The 25,522-nt window shown below is 31.6% G+C and overlaps 1 protein-coding gene across 4 annotated transcripts in view; it reads left to right on the forward strand.

Moving 5' to 3' along the window:
• The window catches only part of CARPA (Carbonic anhydrase-related protein A), a 71,117-nt gene that overhangs the window by 11,638 nt on the left and 33,957 nt on the right, over window positions 1-25,522 (forward strand). Inside the window, exons 1-2 of one of the 4 annotated variants that reach the window (XM_065345017.1) lie at window positions 12,974-13,023; window positions 13,589-13,745. In XM_065345017.1, coding sequence (XP_065201089.1) covers window positions 13,673-13,745 — 73 coding nt within the window. In that variant the 5' untranslated portion in view covers window positions 12,974-13,023; window positions 13,589-13,672. Of the gene's footprint in view, window positions 1-12,973; window positions 13,132-13,588; window positions 13,746-25,522 lie in introns of those variants that run through there. The other 3 variants (XM_065345015.1, XM_065345018.1, XM_065345016.1) reach the window with 3 other exon arrangements.

Raw genomic sequence — 25,522 nt, forward strand, 5'->3', positions numbered from 1 at the left:
CAAAAAAAAAAAAAAAAAAGGTTTCAGCTGTAGTCGTTCCGTCACAGTTGTAGTAGTCCCTTAAGACAGATCCTAAAAACGTTCATCCACTCTAACTTATTAGTTTACTGACGCGCGAGGTTATTTTCCCGCGCTTTATTTCAGGCCGGCGTTTTCATTCCGTATAGGTACGTTATCCAAAGTTGCAATTTTGATGCTCTTTTTTCTTTTTTCTATTGGCTAATTATTTAGGCGCGTATTAATTTTTTTTGTTGGGTCGGGTATTGGGTTAATATAGGTACTCGTAAATATTGCGAATAGGGTAATAAATAGCAATGGCCAAGAAATGTCTATTTATAGGCATATTAAACAGTGTATTGTATTCCAGAGTAAGTACATATAAGGGTATCATCTATAGGTAGGTAAGGTACCTATAATGACGCATAAAATAAAGTTGTCGCATCAAATAAATAGACGTGTGATGACTCATTTCGTATACTTACTCACTTCTGAAAAAATTGAAAGTCTATTAAAATGTGAACAAATATCGTAGCGATCTTGAAGCTTAAATTCTTATTATAGTGCTCAAATAATATGAGGGGAAAAAATCAAAAAAATTGTGGGGTTCACTGTATAACTCTTTTGAATTATTTTAGTCGCCGGCAATTTATCATAATGAAATTTATTCAGTTTTCTATTTATAAAGTATACTTACATAAAATAATGCCTGCGGCAGTATTTAATCATTTACTTAATTTTTAAAGGAGGAACAATAATTTAATTGGCTATAAAATATTTGTATAATAGGTGACAGAACGTATAACGAGATGGTTGTTCGAGGTAAAGCTTGATTAAAATGATCAACTTTTGCAGATTTTTCATTTTATTATCGAATTCCTGGTATGGTACATACAACATAAGCACCTATACCTATACATATGTATCAAAGAATGATTACCTAATACCTATCTATTCATTAGGCCAGAGACCAGAATAATATTTTCTAAATAAGAACGTATGATTTTTTTTGAGAGGGAAATAATAGGTACGAGTAAATGCTTCAAATAATGCTGGATAGGTTACATCTATAAACTACATTATTACTGTGGCATTTAATGTTATCTATGTATTACCTATAGATTGTCAGAGCAAAGGAGATAACTGCGGTTTTGTATTTTTACTGCACCTTTTAATAAATCAGCAAATTTTATTTTATCGTAAGTTGTAAATAAAATTCGTTATTTTGAAATAATGCAGATTTTAAAATGTTCACATTTTTACACTCGCCTTGATAAAAATTGAGCCATTTCTTCTGTTCGAGGTTTTTTTTTGGCAAATAAAAGATAGGTTTTATGTGATGGTTTTCCCTGAGGAATGCTCTCGCGATATTTTTTGTGTGCTTGTTTCATTGTTGTTACTAATGTAACCCTATTTTGGGGTTGTTACATTCGTTTTTTATTTGAAAACACAAGTTTTTTTTGTCCTTTTTAATTTCAACAACCGAGCAAAGATTTATACCTAAGCTGTGTTGTTTTTTTTTAAATTTTAATTATAGATAAGAATATTAAATAAGTGAGTATTAAAGGAAAGATTTTTCAATCTTCATTGTTCATTTGGAAAAAAATAGATGTATAGAAATTAATGGTATGATAATAAGAATAACAGTAACAAAAAGTTATGAGGTGTCAAATTTATTTATTTTTATGCAATGTCCACGTCAAGTTTATTTTTTTATTTATTTGTTTCCATAAATTCAACGTTTACATATTTCTTATTTCAATTTTTCACGATATCGGTAGCTAAACAACACAAATATTGCTTCAAAGTGAGATAGATAAAGTACGTATGTAGTCTGCGATTGATCAATTGAACTTCCATTGAAGGACAGAAGGCATAAGTTTATTAATGCATAAAAAATATTTATAAATGTGATACCAACTGTAAAAGTTATAAGTGATGCGATTTCTTCATATTTTGAACAACTAACTCTTCTAATTAACACTATGTAACACATTGATAAACAATTAATGACTAACATCATTGATCTTATAATGATTAATGAAAAAAATAATGGTAGTAAAAGATGAATATCTGCATCGAAATTAATGGGACCTGCTATTTCATACACATAAAACATTATCGTTGTAGAAGCTAAGGGCACTGACAATATCAAAATTGGGAATATTATCCATGTGATAATAAAGTACGCAAATTTTTTTTTAGTGGTCTCCCCAAGTGAATGATTTTTTCTGTACGTGTTTTTCAAAAATGTATGAATTTCAAATGTCATTGAAAACAACGAACTTAAATTAACTAAATAAGAATATAAGCAAAATGTTATCAAGTAAATACTCTCGGTATCATTTTCCATGAGTACTGTGGCACTTACTTGGTAAAATATATCGCTCAAGGCGTAAGAAATTAATAATAAATTGGGAACGTAATTTTTATGACAAGAATAGTTTAGTTTATTCGTATGAATTAAGCAAACGAAAACTATTATAGACGATATCACTCTCGGTAATGATTCTTGTTTCATATTTGCGATGAAATGAAACATACTATCTATTAGGTAGGTCTAGGTATCTGTCTAGTTCGATATTATGTATGTCGTTTATTCTGTATTTCTTTGGTTATTGTAAATCGAATGAATTACCGAAGTTGTTGAGTTAACAGTGGTGAGATATGAAATGAGAGCTGTGGTATCTGGAAAAATTTAAATCAAAGTAGGTACCTGAAATTAATTGTGATATTTTCAATGTTAAATGAAATCATTTTAATGAAATTAAACGATACCTTTCACCTTGTATAGGCCAGTAAAATAGAAGGGTAGATGCTTAAGCATTGTGTCTATGGAAAATCATTATCGAGAAATTTGCATATACCTACCTAAGCTATCGAGATGAACGTTAGTCAACCCTAGTTTTTTTGATTTATCGCAAGATAGCTCTTTGCATATAAGGTAATTCTTATTCAAAATAAAACGAAACGGATTCTAAATTTGTAAAAGAGAAGGATTGATGGAAGACTTCCTCTTTTGAAAACAAAAGATGCAAATGATACGAAGATAATGATGCTCTAGCGTAGCTATTTCCGATACAAGGCATAAAAGCTATAGACACTCTGTATCAATTCAACAGACGCTCATTAAAGCGAGATTTCTCTCTAAGCAGAAAATAATAGTTTTTTTTACCCGCGAGTTTTTTGGATAAAACGTTTTTCCCTCAAAACGAAACCAATTTGTATATCCGCAAACCGCAAAATTTCACAAACGTGTAAATTTTTTATCTTTTTTGAAAGACTTTTTTCACTTTGTTTTTTTTTCTTCTTTTTTCTTATTTCGATCATCTCGTTCAGTCAGACTCTCAAGGTACGAGTATCTCGATTTGTCGCAGTGTTTTTTTTTTCGATTATTTGTGCAAAATTGATGTATTCGCTTGTAAGTTTGGATTATTATAGGATTCGTGTTATCGAGTTAGCGTAATTGGTTGTTGGAAGACATGTAATGGAATCAAAAATATTATTTTTTTTCTATTCATTTTTTTAAAAACCTTTGTAAATATGTGATTATGGTAGGGGTTGAGCACTGAGCAATGAGCAATCAACCGTTAATAAAAGAATAATCGATAAGTAAGTACCTACGTATGTAGATATTACTCGTCGACTGGATATAGGTATATTATGTACCTATTTGAGTATATCAAACGTAGCCTGGTGAAAAATATTTTTGGGAATTAATCACTGAGGGAGAAAAAAAAGTTAAGCCAAATGTAATATTTCGTACATGTAAAAATCCTTCAAAATTGCTCTTTCGACTTTGAAAGATTGACGGAGGGGAACGAGTACACAAGGCGTCATATCGCTATAAAAGACTAAATATCCGAAAGACTTATTCCGCTCAGTTGCTTGCGACAATCCTTCGTCGAACAAAAAGTCTCTTATTGACGGAGAACTTGAAATGAACGGGGGTAAGTGATATTAGCGCTTCCCTATGCGCCCTACTGTTCGACCTCGTCTTCATCTTCAAAGTAATCGTTGCTGATATGATATTAGAAGTACGGGCACAGGCTTTCAGACAGTCATCTTATATCCTGTCACTGAGAAAATCTTTTCACTCGAAAACTTGTGAAGAGTTACCACTTTTCACTTTATCAAGTTAAAGTATCTTCTATTTCACTTTCCCTTCATTATGTATTTATACGTGTTCACTTTGTTGACTTAACGTTTTTTCTCTCCTTTATTTCTGCCCCTCTAACCGAGTTTATATTTTCACGCTTCGTTTAAAGGTACCTGCTGTTTATTGCTGCGTTGATTAATATTTCAAAATGCAGAAAACGTATTGTTTAAGAAACGATTTAGACAGAATAATAGATTAGCGCGAGGAAAAAAAAAGTGGAAAATTCAAAAAACGAGATACCTGTTTGTTGTTGCGAAAGAGCGGCGGCTTTGAGCTGAAATCCGTGAAATGCCTTTTGTAGCTTTGACGGCGATTTCATACCCCAAGTTATTTTGAAATACATTTCGCTGGTTAACGTTTCTGACCTAGCCCTACGTTTCTTCTGTAGGTAGGCATTCCATTCTTTTTCGGTATTCCGCGAATATTTAATCTATTATTCATCTACTTACGATTTGTTTGTGTTACTCTTTTCGTGCCTGCGGTGGAAGTGACGGCTATACTTTTTTGAACATTTTTATTCATTTTCATGCTGGGTTTTTCATAGGTACAAAATTTTGAAGAATTTTTTGGACTTAGATGGAATTTGACATAAAAAGTGAAGTGTTATACGTAGCTGAAGGGTCAACATGATTACCCATTTTTTTTTTTTTTTTTTTTTTTTTTTTTGTATCTCAGCTTAGCTATGAATTTTCTCCCCTAAGTATTTGTCTGCACCAAAACAAGACTGGTATAATTTCTACTGTTCAACTTTGGAACGATCCTTGAGCTTTTACCAGTTTCTCTTCTTCTCCCTAATCATTTCTATGAGGCAAATACGAATCGTGTCTTACTAGATTTTTTGAAAAAAGATCAAAATCTGATGCTCTTTTTCTCTTATAACTGAAACTTGAAAATTCTGAAGAAAAGTCGATAGTTTTATTTTACAATTGAAGGTTTTGCTAGATTAATAACTTCTTTGACACTTTTTGCTTTAAAAATAGTAAAACCTAGTGCATTATAATATAGGTAATCATGTTAATCAACTTACATTCTTCATCGATGAAATGGTGCTCAAGTTCATATTGTATCCTTATTCAATTCTTGGTAATATGTAAAGTAATTCTTGTAAACTTGGGTGATTTTATCAAATAGGAAATTAATGCTCGACGAAACACTCGATTGGCGACGCAGGTGCAGATATAATCAGGTACTTATTTGAATTACATCGACACTGTGAATATTTTGGACCTAAAATTTGGCGATTTTATAAATCGAAGATATCGAAAATGTCAACGATGACAAACCGGTTATTCGAAACATTGACAAAAAAAATCAAAAGATAGGTACGGTAGATATTTACATTATAGTTAACATGTTTGAAATTTTAAATAAACAATTTTAATGTTATATTCGAACTAAAAACCTGTTTTAATGTACCTAATGAAGTTAGTAATCGATGCGATTTAGTAAGTGCAAAATGATTCGATATTTCAATAATAAGACGTATACTTAGGCAAAAGTGCTGTATGTTTACTTATGTGAATAGGTTAGAAATTCGTTCAATATTGGGAAGTAATATACCTAATTCGTTTCTTTTTATTTCCAAGTTCAGATATATGTACCTACTTGTACGTATTTACCTATATTTTTGAGCCGAGGGCTTGCTTACAACTTGGAACGCAGAAATTTTTTCAAAAGAAGAAAAAAAAAGTCACGTTAAATTCATGACTTGGAGGTATTTTGCGCGTTAAATCAAATTTTTACGGCTAAAGGCTTTTTATGAAATTTTATTAAACTTAAAGGTATTTCTTTGAACACAAAGTGTTCACCAAGAGACAACTTAAGCGTTTCTGAAAATGAGAATACATAATTGCATTTTTTCGAAAACTTGGTTTTAATTTTGATTCATTGTACATACAGGGTGATTTTCAACCAATTTTTAAATTTGAAAATACATATTGATAATTTTATTTAAAAAATTTCATCAAGCGTTCAATTTGAGTGATGGACCTTGTCCAAAAATATTTTAGCTGCAAAATATTTGGTATACAATAAAGTCCATTTTCATTTTTGAAAGGATTCCGTAATTTTGAACTGCTGTAGTTTCATGTACATATGTGCCTAATAAAATATGTACTTGGTACAAACTTTTTTGAAAAGATATTTTTCTTCCATTGGCATAGGTAGTTATAAATTTAAATCCGCGATTTTTGTTAATTTTTTGAAAAATGTCCACAATATTGTAGTTTCGTGGAGTCTAGTAGAATTTTCTTTCATTTTGGAAAAAAAAATTAGTATAAAACAGTGAACAAAAACGCAAATCCATAGCATAAACGAAATAACAGACCGAACCCGCAGATGAATTTGTATTTTTGTTTACTTTTTTTACTACAAATATTTCTCTTCAAGTTCATTCCAACATCTGATTAAATACTTATTTTGTTTCAAAATGAAAGAAAATTCTTCCTATGCTACATCTCGTGCTTTAAAGCAAAAATGTTTTTATTATTACATTAGTTAGCTCCACTACAAAGCTCGCAATTCTGCCAAATTTTGAGAGTCATATATCGGCCCGATTTCCGACAAAATTTCACGACTTGATAAAAAATCCTCTTTCAGCGGCCTAGATTTTTTGTTGTTCTTTTTTTTTCATTTTTTGGTCAAAGGCATTTCTTTTACTAACGATAAGTTTTCATTTTTGCTCAACTTGTGAACTGCCAGATGACCTTTTTTAATATCGTTATATCGATTTTTTTCCTTATAAATTTTTTAAAAATATTTTCAAAAAGTGCTTTTGGCTAATATTTTTTACTCATGTTGTTGAATTATTTTTGAAAAAAAATTCCAATTTATATTAAATTGTTTTGTTGGAAATTAAGGTTTCGCGCTTTTGCAAAACTTTCATTTTCTAAAACGATTTTTCTTTGATAGCTCAACTTTTTTGGTGATTTGGTCAATTAGGGCAAAGTACCCTATTACAGCCTTTAAAGCAATTTGTTTCCTCAACATGGGAACCTATGAAAACCTCCAAAGGGTTAATCACGCTCTTGCCTCTATGGGAAATCTGCATTCTTCCACGGAGAATTTACCTTTGAGTGATGTTTTCCTCAGTGAGAAATTTTCACCAACGACGGGGAATTTACCCACGCGGGCGGAATTTTCATCAATGGGAGATCTACCGCTGGAAATTCATAGCGAGGAATTTCGCTCAGGATATTTCCATGGCCATAGTTTCGTCATATGAATAGGCAGGGTCGGGCGAGTCTGCTACAAATCAGCTTGGTATTGTATTAGCCTCCAGTTTCATTTCCTTTCACCAGCAGCTGGCTAATAGATACATTTTGATGGTAACCATTTTCACTGGAAACAGGCAAATCTCTCTTCCTCCAAAGGTGGTTGCTCAGAAGTGTGTATGAAGCAGTATATGACTCGAAGAATGATACCTATTTCTAAAACCAGATAATACATTTGTGTAGGTATTGTTGTGAAAATTTTCAAAATTATCTGGCCTAATTATGCCACAAATTGCGTATTGTTCTTCCAATCCTTGTTACGCTTTAGAATTGTGTCGTGTCTCTACGTATGTAGATCGCAGACATTTAACGGTCAGTTTAGTCAGAACATTACTTTCGAATAAGGATGTCGATAATCATCGATGGTGTAAAATTATGAGTCAATGTTGATGTAAAAAGCGTTTTACGCCTCCTTTGATTGTTGGTGTTGAAAAAGTTTCGCCAGCTATTTAAAATCAAGACGAAAAGTAAAGAAGACAAACGTAACTAATACACTGTCCACACGAAGGGTCGTTGGTTTGATTTATGACGCTGCGAACTCCAAAACGAGACAAACGTTATCTTTCAACCAAGCTCATCGTAACATGTCGCTGCAGAGTGAACCGCGATGGCGATGGCCGGTTTATATATCTATACCAAAAGCCCATCTCCTATTTATTCCGACGATAAGGTAATAATAAATCCCCGGATACGGATCATAAACCATACACTTGACGTACGTTAGAAATACACCGGGCAATTTGTTTCTTTGCAATATAGTAAAGTATATTCAACGACGTTCATTAATCATAAATATTATTATAACAGATATAGAAAATGATTCCATTTATTCGTATTTTCAAAATACTTAAAGTGCCGCCTATAGACTGCCGACGACTGATTTATACTGCATCGAGGAAGTATTCGCGATTCTTTTGTGCGAAGAATTGAAAATTATTTTCACATTGATTTCGACGTCGACGTCGGCGTCGGTTGCAAAATTTTTTCCCCATTTCATAAGATAATGTGCTGTATGTACAATGTACATAGGTACCTATCTACCTATGTATCTGTCTACCTGTTTATCTTGGTACCTACCATTGTTTACGAGTGATGTAGTATATGGCTTTTTAAAAAGATCGATAGGATTTTTTTTAGAGCTGCGGGTACGACATACTACATAGATAAGGTTCCTCGCTCCGTAACCTATCATCAATAATTAAACGGCGGAAAAGATCGACAATGCATGCAAATGAACACGAACACGCATTTAAACCATCAACACATAATAAAATGAAAATTAAATTACCAACTCCATCATAATTAAATTTAATTAATATAAAGATTTCGAGCAATCGTAAAATTCTAACGATGAGATACGTTTTACGATGCATGAAAAATCCGAAATACAACAATTTCAACGGACAAATGGCGCCCTTTCGGTGCAATTTATGTAATACTGATCGAACTTACGCGCCCATAAAATTGAAATAAAACAATATTTTATACAGCGTTATGAAATCAACACGCTGATAAGAGTACAATTTTTCGAAAGTGTGCCATTTTTATTCGTCATAAACGTTTGTTTACGCACACCCTATGGGTGTCTTAGAGACAACACGTGAAAAGGTTATTAAATGCCCAGATATAAATTTCTCGATGTGTAACATAAGTCTGTTTGGCTGATTAAATACCTTTATCGACTCGTATCGACTATTTCAAAAGAAAAATTCTCCTCTGAGGTATACGAGCGGTTGCCGAATTTCGCGAGTAGGTATCTCGGAATGGCATGTCATTTTAATTTCCGTCGCCGTATTTAAATATTTTGGAATTGAAAAGTTTCCTCACTTCTTGTTTATCTGATTAAATATTGAAAATGTAAGTAAACTCGATACGATAAATATTCGTGTTTCTTTGTTGACGATATTCTGCCTCCTAGGTTAGGTTTATTCCCTTACTTTTCAATAGGTATTCTTATGAATGTCCTTTAGATTTGATAATTTTATTTTTACCTGGTAAATACGTATTTTTATATTCTTAAGAAAATTTCAGTCGAAAATTGAACCATTTTTGAGAAAATAACTCATTAAGTGTACCATAACTGGTTCTTATTTATGCATTTCAAATCGTGTTGCTATGGCTGATATAGGTACATTATTATACGAGTAGGTACCTACCAAAATGAATTTAATGGGAATTCGGGGTTTTCAGCATGTTTTGAAGTTGAGAAGAATATTGAAAATTACAAGACTTTTTTGAAGATGAAAAATCTTTTTTTTGTCCTGCCATCATGATTTCAAGATGAGTCTTCGTTTGAGAATAGGTATGGTATAATGGCGATCATACAGATCTAAAAAATTACGAATGCCGAAGAATTTTTGAAAATTTTTATTAAATGATCTATTTGTCATGAATAAAATCAAAAATTTGATACATTGTGATCTTGAATCTATAGCGAACTTGATTTTATTAAATTGTTGCTGTGAGAAAATTGAAAAAATTGGACAAGTACATACATATATTAGGTCGAGAAAATGGTAAAAAAAAATCTATTTAAAGTCAGAAAAGAGATTGATACTTACAAGGGAGTTGCCCCAGGTGACATGCACCGATTTCAATGATTTTTGCACCATTGGATAGAGGACATCGAACATAGTCTATCACAAAATTTTCAGCTGCTGAAGTTGATATTTCAGCATTCCAGGGCGATTTTTCGATTTTCACATGGCAATTTTGAAAAATTGGGCAAAAATAGTCGGCGGAGGTCGCATACCGAAACCTTTCATATTATTTGGGCATTTAAATATGTACATACGAGTATGATAAGACTTAGCCCACGGTGAAATTTTCAGCTGCTGAAGTTGATATTTCAGCCGTACAGGGCTATTTTTCTATTTTCACATGGCAATTTTGAAAAATTTGCCAAAAATAGTCGACGCAAGTCGCATACCGAAACCTTCCATGTTGATATTTCAGCAGCTGAAAATTTGGGGTTATTAGGCTATGTTCGATGTCCTCTATCCAATGATGCCAGAATCGTTAAAATCGGTGAATGTCACCTGGGGCACCTCCCTTGTTAGTCCAACTGTTTCTACTTTTTTAAATCTTTCCATAACACTGCAACGTTTTCTGAATCTTTTTTTTTATTTTTGAGCTGTGATCATAAAAACCAAGCTAGAAATTTTGTCAGTGCATTGCTTTTGTAATGGATACTGGCAAATTGTGACATTCTGCGATTTTCAACTTGAAAATTAATTACTCATTGAACGATTTTAAAAAATTCCAGTAATTGTCAATAAGTACAAAATCGGTTATTGTTTTCGCACAAAATTGAGCCTCCCGGAACCTGTATAGGAATGTAAGTATAGTTCATCAAATTGTAGACATTTATTTTGTGAAGATAATAAGTTTACCAATTTTTATATTCTCGGCGAGAAATAATTGGAGTTGATCAGATCCATACATTCCCCTGATCCAATGACGATCTAGAGCTGATATAGATAGTAAGCCTAAGGCAAAAGCGTATATATCCGCAGTGTCCGGACTGGCGTCTGATCAAAGTTTTGATTGGATTTAGATCTGTTGAGACCTAATCAGATCCAATTATTTTCTTTTATAGGTTCTTATTGTTGGTGGTTGATTTGAATGCAATTTTCAGTTTTTTATTGTACCTATAGGTACTCCAAATCATTGCATTGATATTTTGGGGAAAAACTGAAAATATGTATAAGTTGGTCAAATGGATTTTGAGGAAGTACTCTCGATTCTGGAGTAGGTATAAAAATAACTGTAAATTTCAAAGCTATTGCTATTGGCTTTGTCGATAGAAATGCTCATAAATGCTCAAAACAGTTACTTCTGTAACTTTAAATCAACTTTCTTAGAGAAACAACAATGCCACAGGCCTCTAACGCCGGTTTCGAGTGTATAGGTGTAAAATAAAGAAAAGCGTATTTATAAGGCCGAAAGACTAATTTAGATTTACACATAGTGGAGTTCTTCTTTTGCCATCTCTAATGATTCATTCGGTATAACAATTCTTTACTTACTCGTAATTCACATATATATTTTTTTAATACATACATAAGAATTCATACGATACTACTTACTACAAGGTCTAAGTCTTTGCCATTTTGAAATGAAATCCAAAAAATTGAACGAAAGTAATAAACTTGAACTTTTGAAGAATAGTTTTGAATTTCCGATGAGAATAATTGCTTACGTGTCCTTTTCCTTAAAATTATTAATTTGTTGACTAGTTTTTGAATAATAAATTAATATCTGATTGTAAATTGAATTTAGCTGAATTTTAAAAAAAAATGGAAAAAATTATTTCGTTGGGTAAATTAAAAAATTACTCAACTGCTCGATGTTTTTTTCATTCGTGAATTCGTGATAGATGGAGATTTAAATTTATCGAAAGTTTTCGAATTTAAATTAGTGGGACAAGATATTTGACAAATAAAGGAAAATGTTAAATATTTGGCGTGCCTTGAATAAAAATGACGTAGATTTTAAATGGAAAATTGTAAAATATTAAAATTAGAAAAAAAAGTTGTGAAGTTTTGATCTGGCTATGATCATTGGATTCCTTCCTCTCAAAAACAAGTGGTGAAAAAAGTTGCCTACTTGCCTCTTAAAACGCAGATTGAATAATAAAGTTCTTACAAAGTTTAATAATTCTTTTGGAATTCGTGGAATAAATAGGTATATTGAATATTTGCGAGAAAGTTATTGATATTCAGAAGTTTGAAGAAATTAGCGTTTTGAACAAATCTGGAGGTTATATTCGCGTCAATAAACAAGGCGTAATTTTTTATTACTCATCTGACTTGTTTTTAATGCTCAAATGAACTCCATACCTCAGCTAATCGAAACACGTGTCGTGTTTTCGATGCAGTTGGTCTCTAACATGTTTTAATTTTCTTATTTCTGTTTCATATAAATACAAGTGAAATGATCTGGTCGCCTTTCTAAACTGATTAACAATAATCCCAACAAGATAAATGTATTACTTATTTAATTAAATTTAAGTACTGAAAATATATTATCAAAGTGTGCAACTGGAAAAGTATATTGTTTTCTGTGCCAATAAATCTGATTACTTCTGTAACACTGCCAGCAAAGTTTTTTCCAATTTAATTGCCTTTTGCTACTTCAAGATTGAAGAGATTAGAAAAAAAAGTTTCTTTCTGGATAGCGTTGGTAGCATCGTGCAGATGCATGTAATGTATGATAAAATCTCCTACCTTCCTTCTGCAGTCGCAAAGAATATGCATTTGGAAATTTGCCCCATGATTTTGAGTAGGCTTACACCTATAGGTAATATTAAACCGAGTGAGTTTGAATATCGAAATCGTTTTAAGAATAACATAGATATTACTTCGTTTTAAATTCATTACGAAATTTAAAAATTGAAAAAAAAAGCTCAAAAATGATGACAATGATTGATTGAGGGTGGAGTGAAACCAAAATCTGAACTGCGCTGTGGAATGCTCCCGCCTTTTTTCGAACAATATTGCCAACCCCTGGATGATGGTATATTACTGTCTCAGACAAACCTAGTGACTGACTTTTATACTTACCGCAGTTTGCCTTTGAACGGCGTATAGTTAGGTAGGAATTTACTACTTTTTTGCAGTTTTTCTTTTTAAACATCGCGTTCGTCGGAATAATAATTATTTTACTAAACATTTTAAAATGTAAAAAAATATTTTTAAAAAGGTAAATATAGATAAGTATTTTTTTAATAAATCAATTTTTAATTTATAAATTTTTTCAAAATTATGAAAAAATTTTTATCGTGGAATATGTTGTGTTTTTCACAATTTTTGTTGCCAATTATTTTAAAATTATTTTATTAAAAATATGCAAAAAATTTGTGTAAAAAAATAATATTTAAATGACAAGTGTTTTGTGACGAAAGATGTGAAAATCCACAAAAACTGATGGAATAAGAGCCAGATTTTTTTTTAGACAGTTTCTAAATTTTTAAACTAAAAATTTCTGTTTCCTTCGTAAAAATTCATTTACGTTTAGTTTATGTTAAAATTTTTGGCATTCCACCATTGCTTTTATGAAATAATCTCGGGAATGGTTGAAAACTAAAATCCTTTGTCATGATTTAATTATCAGCAAATAAATGAATTTTAACGTTATTGTTTCCACTTGTACTTTTCAGATGTTTAAATAATGTATCGGGATCAAATTTTAAAGTTTGCTCAATAATGGTTATTAAGTAAGCACTTACTGCTCATCTTCCAATATGAAACAGCAAAAAATTGAATGCTGGAACATGTTCCGTTCTGCGTCGATCTTGGCGATATTTTTTATCGACGGTGAGTATTTACGAATTTCAATTGTTCTCCTGGTAATTTTTTAAAAATAAATAATGAAATTTTCATCGAAATTTTTCACCGGCTTAGTATCTTGAATAAATGAAGCAAAAAAATAAAAATAAAAAATAATTGAGCACCATGCTGTGTACTCGCTTGAACAAATGAATTCACTCGACTTACACACTCATACTTCATAATTCATTTTCAATTTAATAAATGTATTACATTTTCAAACAAAATTATTCTATAGTCATTTCATAATTTCTTATTTAAAAAAAAAAAAAACTAATCAGACAGAATGAATCTGTACAGATGTCGAGGGAGTGAGGAATCAAACTGAAAATTTGGGTATTACAGAGGTATAGTATCACTTAACAACTTCGATATGACTGCTATATTGCAAAGTTGGCCAAATTTTTTCGAATATTTTTGCCTAGTTTGCAAATTGGAGATTTTTAAAGAAAAAATAACGTAATTGAAAGAATTATCGAGAAAACGGATAGAATGCCGAAAAGTAAACAAATCTTGTTATGACGATTGGTGCTCGAAGTTCATCAGAAAAAACTAAAAAAAATTATTTTATGATTAACAGCTTAGCCAATTACCCTCCGAGTACCCGGAGTAAATGTATGCATTTATCGTACAAAAATAATGAATGTAATTGGAAGTGAGAAATGAAAATTGATAAAAATTTCAATAAGTATTAGGCTAATCAGATCAGCTAGAGAAAAATAGAGCCGAAGAAAAATGATTTTCTAGATGCTCTTCTATGATTAATTGTAGCAAAAAAAAAATATTGATGGATAAAAAACGGAATAATATCACATTAATAAACTTTTCTTTTACTTTTTCATTTTTCGAAATGAGCGGTCACTTCTTGCAGCCCATAGCTTTGCTATTTACAATATGAATAGAAATTGATTTTGAGATCTGAAAATGATGATTTTTTTTTTTATAATTAAAGTTCCGCTAAATTTTATTTTCAAATCCAGAAAAAGAATGTATGTAGTATGCTGTATTCTCTTACCCATTGTATGTACCTATATTTATACCTACTCGTAATTTTCCTTTCAAGCTTTGATCTAAAAAATACGAGGTCTACCTAAATACGTTTTTAGCATATGGAGTACCTAATTTTTAATTAAAATTGTAACGAAAATTTTATTAGTTTTAAAACGATGTTTGTAAACATCGGTTACCTATTAAAAATATGTAGTTATTCGATACTGTATTTTGGATAAATTTCCCTGAGTAATGTTTAAGCTGCCGTAAAAAGCGTTAAATTTACTGTCAGTAGTATCGTCTACATACTTGATGGATGAACTATAATCACGCCAAACGACCCTTAAGTGGTAGATGCTCTTTCACCTGGGTCTTCATTACAGTCCATTTACTGGTTCTTCCTTTTTCCCTCAGATAAGATGAAAATTATTCTCCCTTTTCGTTGTTTTTATGCTTCTACTTCCTTAATGTAACAGTTCGGACGAAGGTCAACATTCTTTACGATTTCCTAAAAAATAAGAAAAAATAAATAAATTTCCAAAGGCAAAAAGTCTACGTTTTAAATCGAGTACAAACCCAGCACGCGATCGTATACCTACTCCATACGAACCCCGATGTACGAGTATTTTTACTACAACAAGGAGATGGACGGATAAAATTACCTAAAGTTGATGAATGTATAGGTATAAGTTTATACTCGTACATCGAAGAGATTCAAAATATCCTGTTTTAAAGGAAAGGAAAAAATTTCTGAAGTCTAGATGTGCCAAAATCGAGTATTTGAATAATATCTAAAAAGATGTATTCAGTCCAGTATATTAGTGTTGGGATATGATAGGAAAAATGTTGTGCTGTAATTGTTAATTTAATAAATAGATCGTTTAAATTCCCATGGTTAACACCTACTGTGCAAAGTTTCCTCGACAATCAAATGAAAGAAGATTTATCACTGCTATGCGTATAAGTAGGTATATGAGTTGGTCTCAAATGAATTGGATTCATTTTTAAAATGAAAAATTGATGTGTTTTCTGAAAGAAAAAGATTTTGTGTTGAAATATTAGGACCTTTTCGTGATTATCGAGGTAGAGAAGACCGAAGGCCACTTCCACCTTCGTTAATAGTTGATAAAATTCGTTTTGAAATCTTCGTGTTTGGGTTTATCAGGTGGTTGCCTTATTAGTGTCATATTCAATTAATTATCTAATGGATTATCAAGGTTTCAGTTTTTTCCCCTCAAAATTACTGACTTATTACGCTCAGGCTAGCTGCTGAGTTTGTATTTAATTAAATGTTTCTTTAATTGTGAGCTCTGAAAATTATTTTTTGATCAACGTTTCAAGTTTAGTTTCTTTAATATGTGTAGGTACATATAATGTTACCGAATAAAAGGTATGGTCTTCATTTTTGTCTTTTATGAAAAAACATTTTTTACAGCTAGGCCCACGCTGTGGAAAATGCGTTTCAATGAAGAAAAATAAGTTGAATAGAATTATAAGACATTGCCCTCTTGATTTCAAAATTCAAACTACCTAATGTGTTTGAATGTGTTTTTAAGCGCATCTTCATTCATCATGTAAATCATTTTTTACGAAAATGGATGCTAAAAAATTAAATTTGTTGTCCAAATACCTAAAAAAGAATTGTACAATACTTTATTCTGCGAAATAGGCAACCGCATACAGAGGGGAAATAGAAGGTGTAAAACTCTTCACGGTCGAAAGTCAGCCTTTACAATAATTTAAACTCAATCTTACAGCTTGAAAAATGATTTGAATGATTTTTTTTATTTCCTGAATTTCGTAGACATCCTCGCTAAATTTGATTAGATTCCCTCCCCTTTAGAAATCTTAATCAAAAGTGATGGTCCAATTTTGAAATTCAAAAGAAAATTCCATGTGGAAACAAAAATTTTCAATATACATATTACACATTTTAATGCTAATCCCGCGCATACATTTATAAGAAGAAGAAAGGAAAGGGGTGGTGAGGGAGAGGGAGAGAAAGATAATGAAAGGTAAAAACGTCACTGAATTTCAACTATCGTCAAGTGCAGATGATGTTGCATAAATGCGTACGAGTTTTTACGGCAAACTGAGTAGGCAACTTATTTCACACCATTTTCTTCGAAAGGATTTTTCATTTTGATAAATCAAAATTCTAAATTACTTATTTAAAAAATTATCATTTCAATGAACTGAAGAGTGCAGCGTTCAAGTTATTCAGAAACTTGAATTATTTGTATGATAATGGATTAATGATAAGCTAAAGTGAAGCATTTTCTGAAATTTTGCATAAAAAATAGAGAATTTTATCCTATTTTTATGTGTGTGTTTTCTCATGTGAGTTTCTCTGTTGATCAATTATGATACGTAGGTAACTAATACGTATATGTCCGTGCCTTTTTTCCGAATTTTTTTATGAAAAATTGCTTCTATTGTGGCTCAAACTACATATAATCAATTTTCCATCATCCATAACACAATTATCAAAAATGGGAAATTATGAATCAACAAATCCAACGCATTTATGTACTTACTTACCAAGCTGTGTTTTAAAAAAATCATTTTCGCTGTAGATAGGTATTTTCGATGTTTTTTTTCAATTTTTCAAGATGTGTAATGGTTTTTCTTTGATAAAAATTAAAAATTTTGTATTTTCAAACAAAATTTTATAATTTTTTTTGAAAATCGCCGCTTTTTCTAAAGTTTGAATTACCTTTATGCATACCTGTGGTCTTGCTCAGATAATCATTTTCATGTTTACTTTTTTTCGCTAATCGCCACCTTTTTCTAAAATTTTATTCATATTTTTTTCAATTTAAATTTTTGTATTTTTTTATTGTTATTTATGTTTGGAATAAAAATTTGAAGTTGATGATTGTTTTTTTTTAAATTTCCAAATTTTCTAAACTGGAATTTGCCTCTATTATACTCGTATACTATGTAGCTTTCGTATAAGTAAATATACAATAACCGTATTTTCGTGTTGAAAAAAGAAATCATTACGATAGAAATTTTCAGTTTTAATTAAAATAGGTGGGTATCCCAAATTGGTATTAAATCGTTCAAAAACTAGAAATAACTGGAGAACCTTACGACTAATATTCCTTCAAATCAATAGGTTTCTACTCCTAGCAATACCTAGTCATTCAATTCCTTTCAAACGATTTGAGGTTACCTACTTCTGAAGACAGGCATACCTACACCTACATGCATAAACTGAGTAAATTGTAGCATGGTCGCCACATGGAAAGCATCACGTATACTCTGAAACACTGTAAATGCCCCATTCAACGTTGCATTTCTGTGCAATTTTTTTTTTTTATATATATACAATGAGATAATTTGTAGGTACTCAAATTATACTGGAGAAAATACCAAGAAAACTCAAAAATAACGATGCAAATTAAAAAGGAAATAATTTTTGAAAAATTTTTCTCAGAAGCTGAAGAGAATTTAAAAGCTTTTACTGTTCATCACTTATGAATAATCCTCGCACGAAAGCAGCAGCTCTTTTCTGTATAAAAACCTTTCAAGGTGTAATAGCCCGTTTTAGAAAATTTGTTGTAAACATCGAAGTAGACATAATGAAGCATATATTGATTTCGAAGAGCAAAGGTCTATTAATTTACATAATACAATATGAGGAGCGAATGGAGATAAAGAGAAGTGGGAAAGATAGAAGCTCTATCATCATCAACATCAAACCATTCGTTAAGTGCATGCATTTACTTGTTATTAAACTGTATTACACAGGTCTGCTTTAAGTGCTTTTCCTCTTCTTCTAATGTTGAACTGCTTTTACGTTTCGTTGCTTGCTTCCACCTTTTTCCGGTATATACCTGTTGTTTGCATTGTGTATCGCCTATTGTACTTTGATTTCGCCGTCTTCATTTGCATATGAGCTGATATTTTTGAATTTCGATTACTTCGCGCTGAGATAAAAAATGTAGAGTGAATTTTTACGAGACCCTGGAGAGATTTAATGTGTACAAGATGTTGGATAGATGGGTACAGGATTGTGAATAAAAAGACACGTGTGAGATATCCTGTCTGTAAATCATTAAATTATTATAATTACCCACTTCTCAAGCCTATACTTACCTAATCCAGCTCATGAAAAGTTGTCAAAGATATTTACCATCACCTTGATTATTTCATTAGAAAGAATTTTGAACTGTTGAAAAACATGGATAGTTCTGGCTAAATTCTTAATTTTTTAACATAAGTATTTTCTCAAATTTGATATCATACCTATACTTAAAACTCAAAATCAAAATCGTTTCAGTAGGTTTTTGGGATGTCAAAACATGTAGGTTATTCTATACCTATTTTAAAGCATCGCAAGATCAGCTTCAGTAAATAAAAAAATAGAGTAAAATTATAAAACTATATTTTTCAAAAGTTGAATAAGCCAACCGAATGATTTTTTTTCGTAAAAAAAAAAAACAAAATAAAACTTCACTTACAGCAAAGGATATTATGATATCATTTAAGTGTAATGCTCAAGTTATTAGTGGGAAATTTGTCATTATCTTTTGTTTCATATCGGTGGGGGTTTTCTTTGGAAAATGTTTTGACAGGCGGATAAGTTTTTTAAACTAGGCGTTTCAGATGCGGTTCATCAATCATTTCAAAAGAAAGGTGAAAGCGCCAGACACTTCTTAACGTCTCTACGGGACTTGCCATTTAGCCCCACGGCGTTGTTGCCAAACCATATACCGGAACTTGAAATCACCCGATAATGATATCGAAGTTGAATAAAAAAGAAATTCCAATCTAACCGATCAATCAGACTGCTTCTTTTCTTTTTGCACAGACATTATTTTCCTATACGTCATTCCGTTCTAGACAATTTAGACAAATCTGCGCAATATAATGAAAATTAATAGATGATATTGTTTCAAAGGTGCCGAGTATCATTTACGGGTTAACCAAGAAGTTGTTTGATTATTTCACAAGTGTATTCTAAAGGAAAATGATTTCAGGCTGCATTTTTCATTTTTTTGATTACCTACATAATTATTTTATTTGCTTGTGAATTGTTTTGAAGATATATTTTCAAAATTTTCGTATTATTTGATCATTGAGTAGGTAAACCTTTCAGCGTGAATTTTTTTAAATTATTCGAAAAAAATGCAAGTTGCAATTTTCATACCTACTTTTTTTACGGAAGTTGAATTAAATAATGAGGGAGAGGAAGGAGGAAGACAAACCACCTCTTCGACCAGGGTTTCAGCTTGCGTCAAGTTTTGAACAAATAATCACTTTTTTTAAAAATCAATTTAACTTTTGATCCCACGTTTGAATCTTGAGTCTTGAATTTACAATGAAAAATCGACTTGTGGGTTCAAATATAAAAATTTCTCCTCCACATAAAACGTATTCAAGGTGCACGTAAAATAGAGGGAAAAGACTGCAGCTGCAAAGACGGCTATACACAGAGACGGTGAACGTTGTGCAAATAATTTAAATGCGAAGTGATAAAAATTGTTCAAAAAGTTATGAGCGTTGGCGAAATACAGCATGATAGGTTGATACTGTGAATGAAATCACTCAAAGCGAAGGAAAGATATTCAGAATCGAATTATTGCAACTAGAACGAACGAGTTTTTGCACGAGGCATCGGATTACCGTTACTTTTTATTCTTATAAGGGATAGAATTTATACCACAATCCGATTAAAAGCGACAGAAAAAGGAAAGTAGGTATGTAAAAATGACTGGTTTCTATTTCGCTTTTTAGCTACAAAATGATTGTAATTCTGTTTTACACAGTAAAATAACTATCCAAGAAAATATACGAAATGTTTCCTTTTTGAAAACGATTAATTTTTCCCCTATGTGAACTGTGAAGTACCTATTTTCTTTGTTTGTTTTTACCCTTTGTGTCGCAGATCTAATTATGTTTTCAGTCAATTTTTTTCCAATGCTGAAAAAGTTTGTCGCCCACTCATTGGGATCAAATTTTGAACTGCTAAAATTGTGAAAAAATGCCATGAATTGGTTCCATGACTAGGTATGTTGATTTTTTATGAAAAGAATAAATTCAAGATTGAATTCGGAAAGTTGATTTCTACACTAAAGTAGATCTCTAAAAAATAATGTAATCATTTTCGCATCGATCTAGAGCCTACAGATGAATGGGGATTTTTTCCAGAAATTTCATATTGTTCTAGAATTCATTGCAATGTAGGCCTAATCACGTTGTTAAAGGAAAGTAGGTACTTGTAGTTACGTACTACATACATACCTAACGTACCTGATGGATTTAGGATGTCGAACTTCTGCTGATAAAAAACTTCGGCTCCTATGTATAGATGGTGATTTGCCCGCTGCGCCTATATTTTGTATTTCACATAGGTGCATGCGTCGAAAATACACGAATTCAATTTTTACTTAGTTTTTATGTACGAGTAAGTACATACAAAACGATTATATCAAGTCATAAGTTTTACTGAATCATATATGTACTTACCTACCTACAAGTACTTTTCCAAGATACTATCCAAAGTTTCTCTTCTTTTCATTGTATGTAGTAGTTATGCTGTGAAAGAATTAGTGCACGAAAACACAATTGGCTTGCGAATTGAAGCCGCAATTTTTATTCGTTTTCAAGTTTTAGTTGAATAAGGGTTAAAAATAGGGAACAATAATTCAAATATATCGTGCCGGATATTTGAGTAGCTGAAGCTATTGCTTTATCTGTTAGCAGTGAATAATGACTGGGAGTTATCTTGAAATTCATTTCTTCCTCTGTATGCTCGTTCTGTTTACTCTTTACTTTTACCACACTTCGTCGCGATTTTCTACATAACCGCAACGTCATTAAAGCTGGCCTTTTCCGTATAAATCGAATATCTTTTCTCCAAATTCAAAAGTTTTCGTGACCATGGTTGCTGTTTTATTTATTCATGTAAAGATTTCAGTTTACTGCTATTACCAAACGATGAAATAATAATTATTTTTTTTTATCGAAGGTACCAAAAGGAACTAATAAATCGTTACTCGGCCACTTCCTTTGAAATGCTTTTAATCCCGATAGTTTTAAGCGTGCAAAAGATAACGCTGAAACGCCATTCGACTGGGATGTGTGAGTTTTTACCGTTGGAAACGTGTTTTTTTTTTGCGTGTTATGGTTTATTTTTTCAAAAATCTATAGAAAGGTTTATTTTTAAAATATTGAAATCTTCAAAAAGACGAGATTTTATTGTATTGTATAGTTAAGTTGATGTAAGATACTACCCACGTGAGATTGTGAGAACCTGAGAAAGCATGTATCCTCGTTTTAAAAACCTACTAAATACGTAGGTAAGGTACATACTCGTACCTATCACATCGATGGAAATGTACATTTAAAATGGTATTAGAAAATAAATATAACGTCGTGGAGATGAATTTACAAAGTACCTACTATCTTGATAATATCAAACCTCGAAACGACTTGTTCAAGTTTTTTCACATCTTTGAATACATTTAAAAAGGAATCAAATAAGTATCTGTTGAACCCTTCATTGGAACACTTTCATTACTCTGACGACCATGCAAAGGCTATAAAAATACGGATATTATAAGAATTCGAAATGGAAAGGATTTCTCTTTATAGCTCCAATATGGGTATTACTTACTCACAGTTACTTACAAATATAATAATATTGTCATACTGAAAAATACCAAAAAAATCTATTCTGATGTTGAATGTCGTTGGAAAACTTGACGATAATATTCATCTTGTCGTACTGCTTATAAATTGTACGCAAACCGTGTTGCTGTTTGGTAATCCTTAAAAATAATGTATTTTTCGACCAATTGGTAATTTTATTAAAAACCCAATCTGTACTTTGCTGCTGTAACCTTTTTGTATGCAAAGAATCGTGCAGAAGCTGAAGCCGGTGGCGATGGTGGGTTATTCGTGTTAATAAAATTGCAGAGGCGAACGCTGTACCTACTTCGTTGCGTTGTTAATCCGTGATGGCCCTTGAGTTGAAGTTTACACTTTACACCTAACGAGATTAGGAAGAATCGCGCAATCAAATGTTGCGAAAATACTCCTGTTTTGTTTTTGTTTTGTTCTTTTTTTTTTTTTTTTTTTGGTTCTTTTTTTTAATTGAATGCAAAAAGATGAAAGTTTACTATTTCTAATTCGAAATAAAAGTCGATTATTTTCTAGTGTTTTATAAAAATCATCGAATAATAATCAAATAAATGATCAATTATATTAGGTATGTACCTACTGGATTATTGAGCTGGGACATTCTAGCCAAAAAATCTCTCCACACCCTTTCCCCTACAAAAAAAATCAATTTGCCATTACCAGTGATCTAGACCTGAAAGCGTTGCGGATCTCAAGCTATACCTACATATATTGCTGATTTTAGAAACATGTTTGAGTAGGTACATATCAGTGATTTGCGGCGTGTCATTTATAGAAACTCCTTACATTGACTATGTCATCATTACCTATTATTCTCGAAAAAATCATACGTATTTTTAAAAAAACTTTATTTTAGCGTTATACTGGACCCGATGTGTGTTCGATTGAACTATCACGGATATAATTCAAAGTACAGGCACCCCTCTCCCTTGCCAATTTGGTTGAAACACGAAAAATACCAACAAAGAAAATCCATTTATGAGCTCTCACTAAAAATTGCGATTTTCTTTTATCATGTGCCTATACCTACTATAGCTTTTTTTACTCGTATTGATGAGTAGAATACGAGATTTTTTAAAATTTCACGTGACATGCGGGCCACCCTGTATAATCACACCAAGTACCTATTACAGAAATCGATCAAAACAAATTTCAAGTTTTTATAATTGAATCTAATTGCCTACAAAATTTTACATAATTCGTATAAAAAATGAGCGTCTGCTTCTTTTTTATCGTTTTGGTAGCCTACTTGAAAAAAACTGAAATTTTAGCTTTGAAACTTTTTTTTTGCAAAATCTTGCTTTGGAATTCAGCTTTTCAATTGCGAGCTATAATTACCCACCTATTTAATTTATGTAATAATTTTGTAAACAATATCAAATTGACTTACTTAAGTAGAAAATGATTTGAAGAATGAATTTTCGTATGTGAGGAAATGTCGATTTTCTTTTATTATATCTTGTAAGATGTGTATGGACAACAAAACTGGAACGCTTGGAATTTCTATTGCAAACTTCGGTATGGGAATCGATTGAATACATTTGGAAATCTAAAATAAATAGTACATACATTCAGACAGGTCTATTCATTTGCATAGGTAAAAGTTATGTGTAAATACAAATATCTGTCAACTTGCCAAGTACTAATAAACTAAAGTAAAATTCGTAGAAATCGTCGTCTTTATACTTTCGCAATCAGTAAGTACCTGGTCCAGCTACTTATGACCCGTACAAAACACGAGATGAATTCATACCTGTAAAAAAAAATAATAAAAATAGAAGGACTTTACCACGATAGAAAACTATTCAAAGGTACACGTCTGCGAACGATTTCATGAATTTAAATGTTATACCGAATAGGTATACCTTAACTTACTGGGTAGTGGGTAGCTAGGTTAGGTACTAGTTAGGGTGCCTATACCGATACCTAGCTCAAAGTATTTCGACTTTGTATATTACTACTTATTCGTTTTTGTTTTGTTTTTTAATAAGAAAGAATAACGACATTCATAAATAAAAGTTGAAAAGTAACAAAAAACAACGCCCGGTAATATTTTACACGCTTTTACAATAATGTCTACTATTTTGTTACGTATTACTTTTGGCGAATTTCGGTGAAATTCTTAGTCTGCTCTCCGGACGTTGTTCGTCATATCCCCTAATAGAAGGGAAAACATTATAGCAGCTGTTGTATTCCCTCGTCGTTTGCAAATAACATGTAAATTAGACATAACTGAAACCTTAACAAAACATTCTTTCAACAGAACAATATAACTTGTCTTACCCGTTACCGATACCACTTCCATCTGTTCTTTTGTTTTCAAACGTTGTATCTAATTTTAAAATTTTTCAACATTTTCTCATTTCCGACTAGCTTTTGGTTTAAAATTTCATCTCAACAGTTATAGTAAATTTTAAAATGCTAATTTCATCGATACCATCCATAGAAGATGCAATTATTGAGCAGAGAAGAAGTTGAGTTGGAATTTCATTCTGTAGTAGGTATTACCTATTTAGACTGGATTTGGAGGAAATGTATGTCCCAATTGTACACTGGCACTGTACAATTTGATGATTAAAAATGAATTCATTTTCTGCGACAGAATGATACACGCTTGCATAATACATAGGTATAGGTAATGATCGTTTCTGGGCATACTCATTACTCAGGGCTTCAGTCCTGATCCAGGAATAGGAGTGGAGAGGGGATGTTGACATCGATGTAAAATTCATTACAGTTTTAACGTACGACAATCATACGAGTAATCTTGAAATTCAGTTCATCGAATGAGATTCCAGACTGATTACCTACCTGCAAATACACACAGTAGATAGGTATGCCTCGTCATTAACATTCATGACAATTCCCGACGATCGTCTACTCCACGGTAAGTGTAACGTGCAATGCCGTGAATACGGTACCGTTTAATAAATGAAGAATAATCGTCGACAAAGGATGCATAATATTTAATTTTCATAACAATTTCACCACAAGGACTATTAACGCTCAGATACACATCTTCAAAGGATTACAAAGGGTATGCTTGTAACGTAGAAAGGAATACATGAGAACAGAGACATATTCAATACGAATTAATAATAGTTAAACGTAATTAATTAGCT

This window comes from Planococcus citri, chromosome 1 (genome assembly GCF_950023065.1).
Source record: "Planococcus citri chromosome 1, ihPlaCitr1.1, whole genome shotgun sequence".
In the NCBI taxonomy this organism is placed as follows: Eukaryota; Metazoa; Arthropoda; class Insecta; order Hemiptera; family Pseudococcidae; genus Planococcus; species Planococcus citri.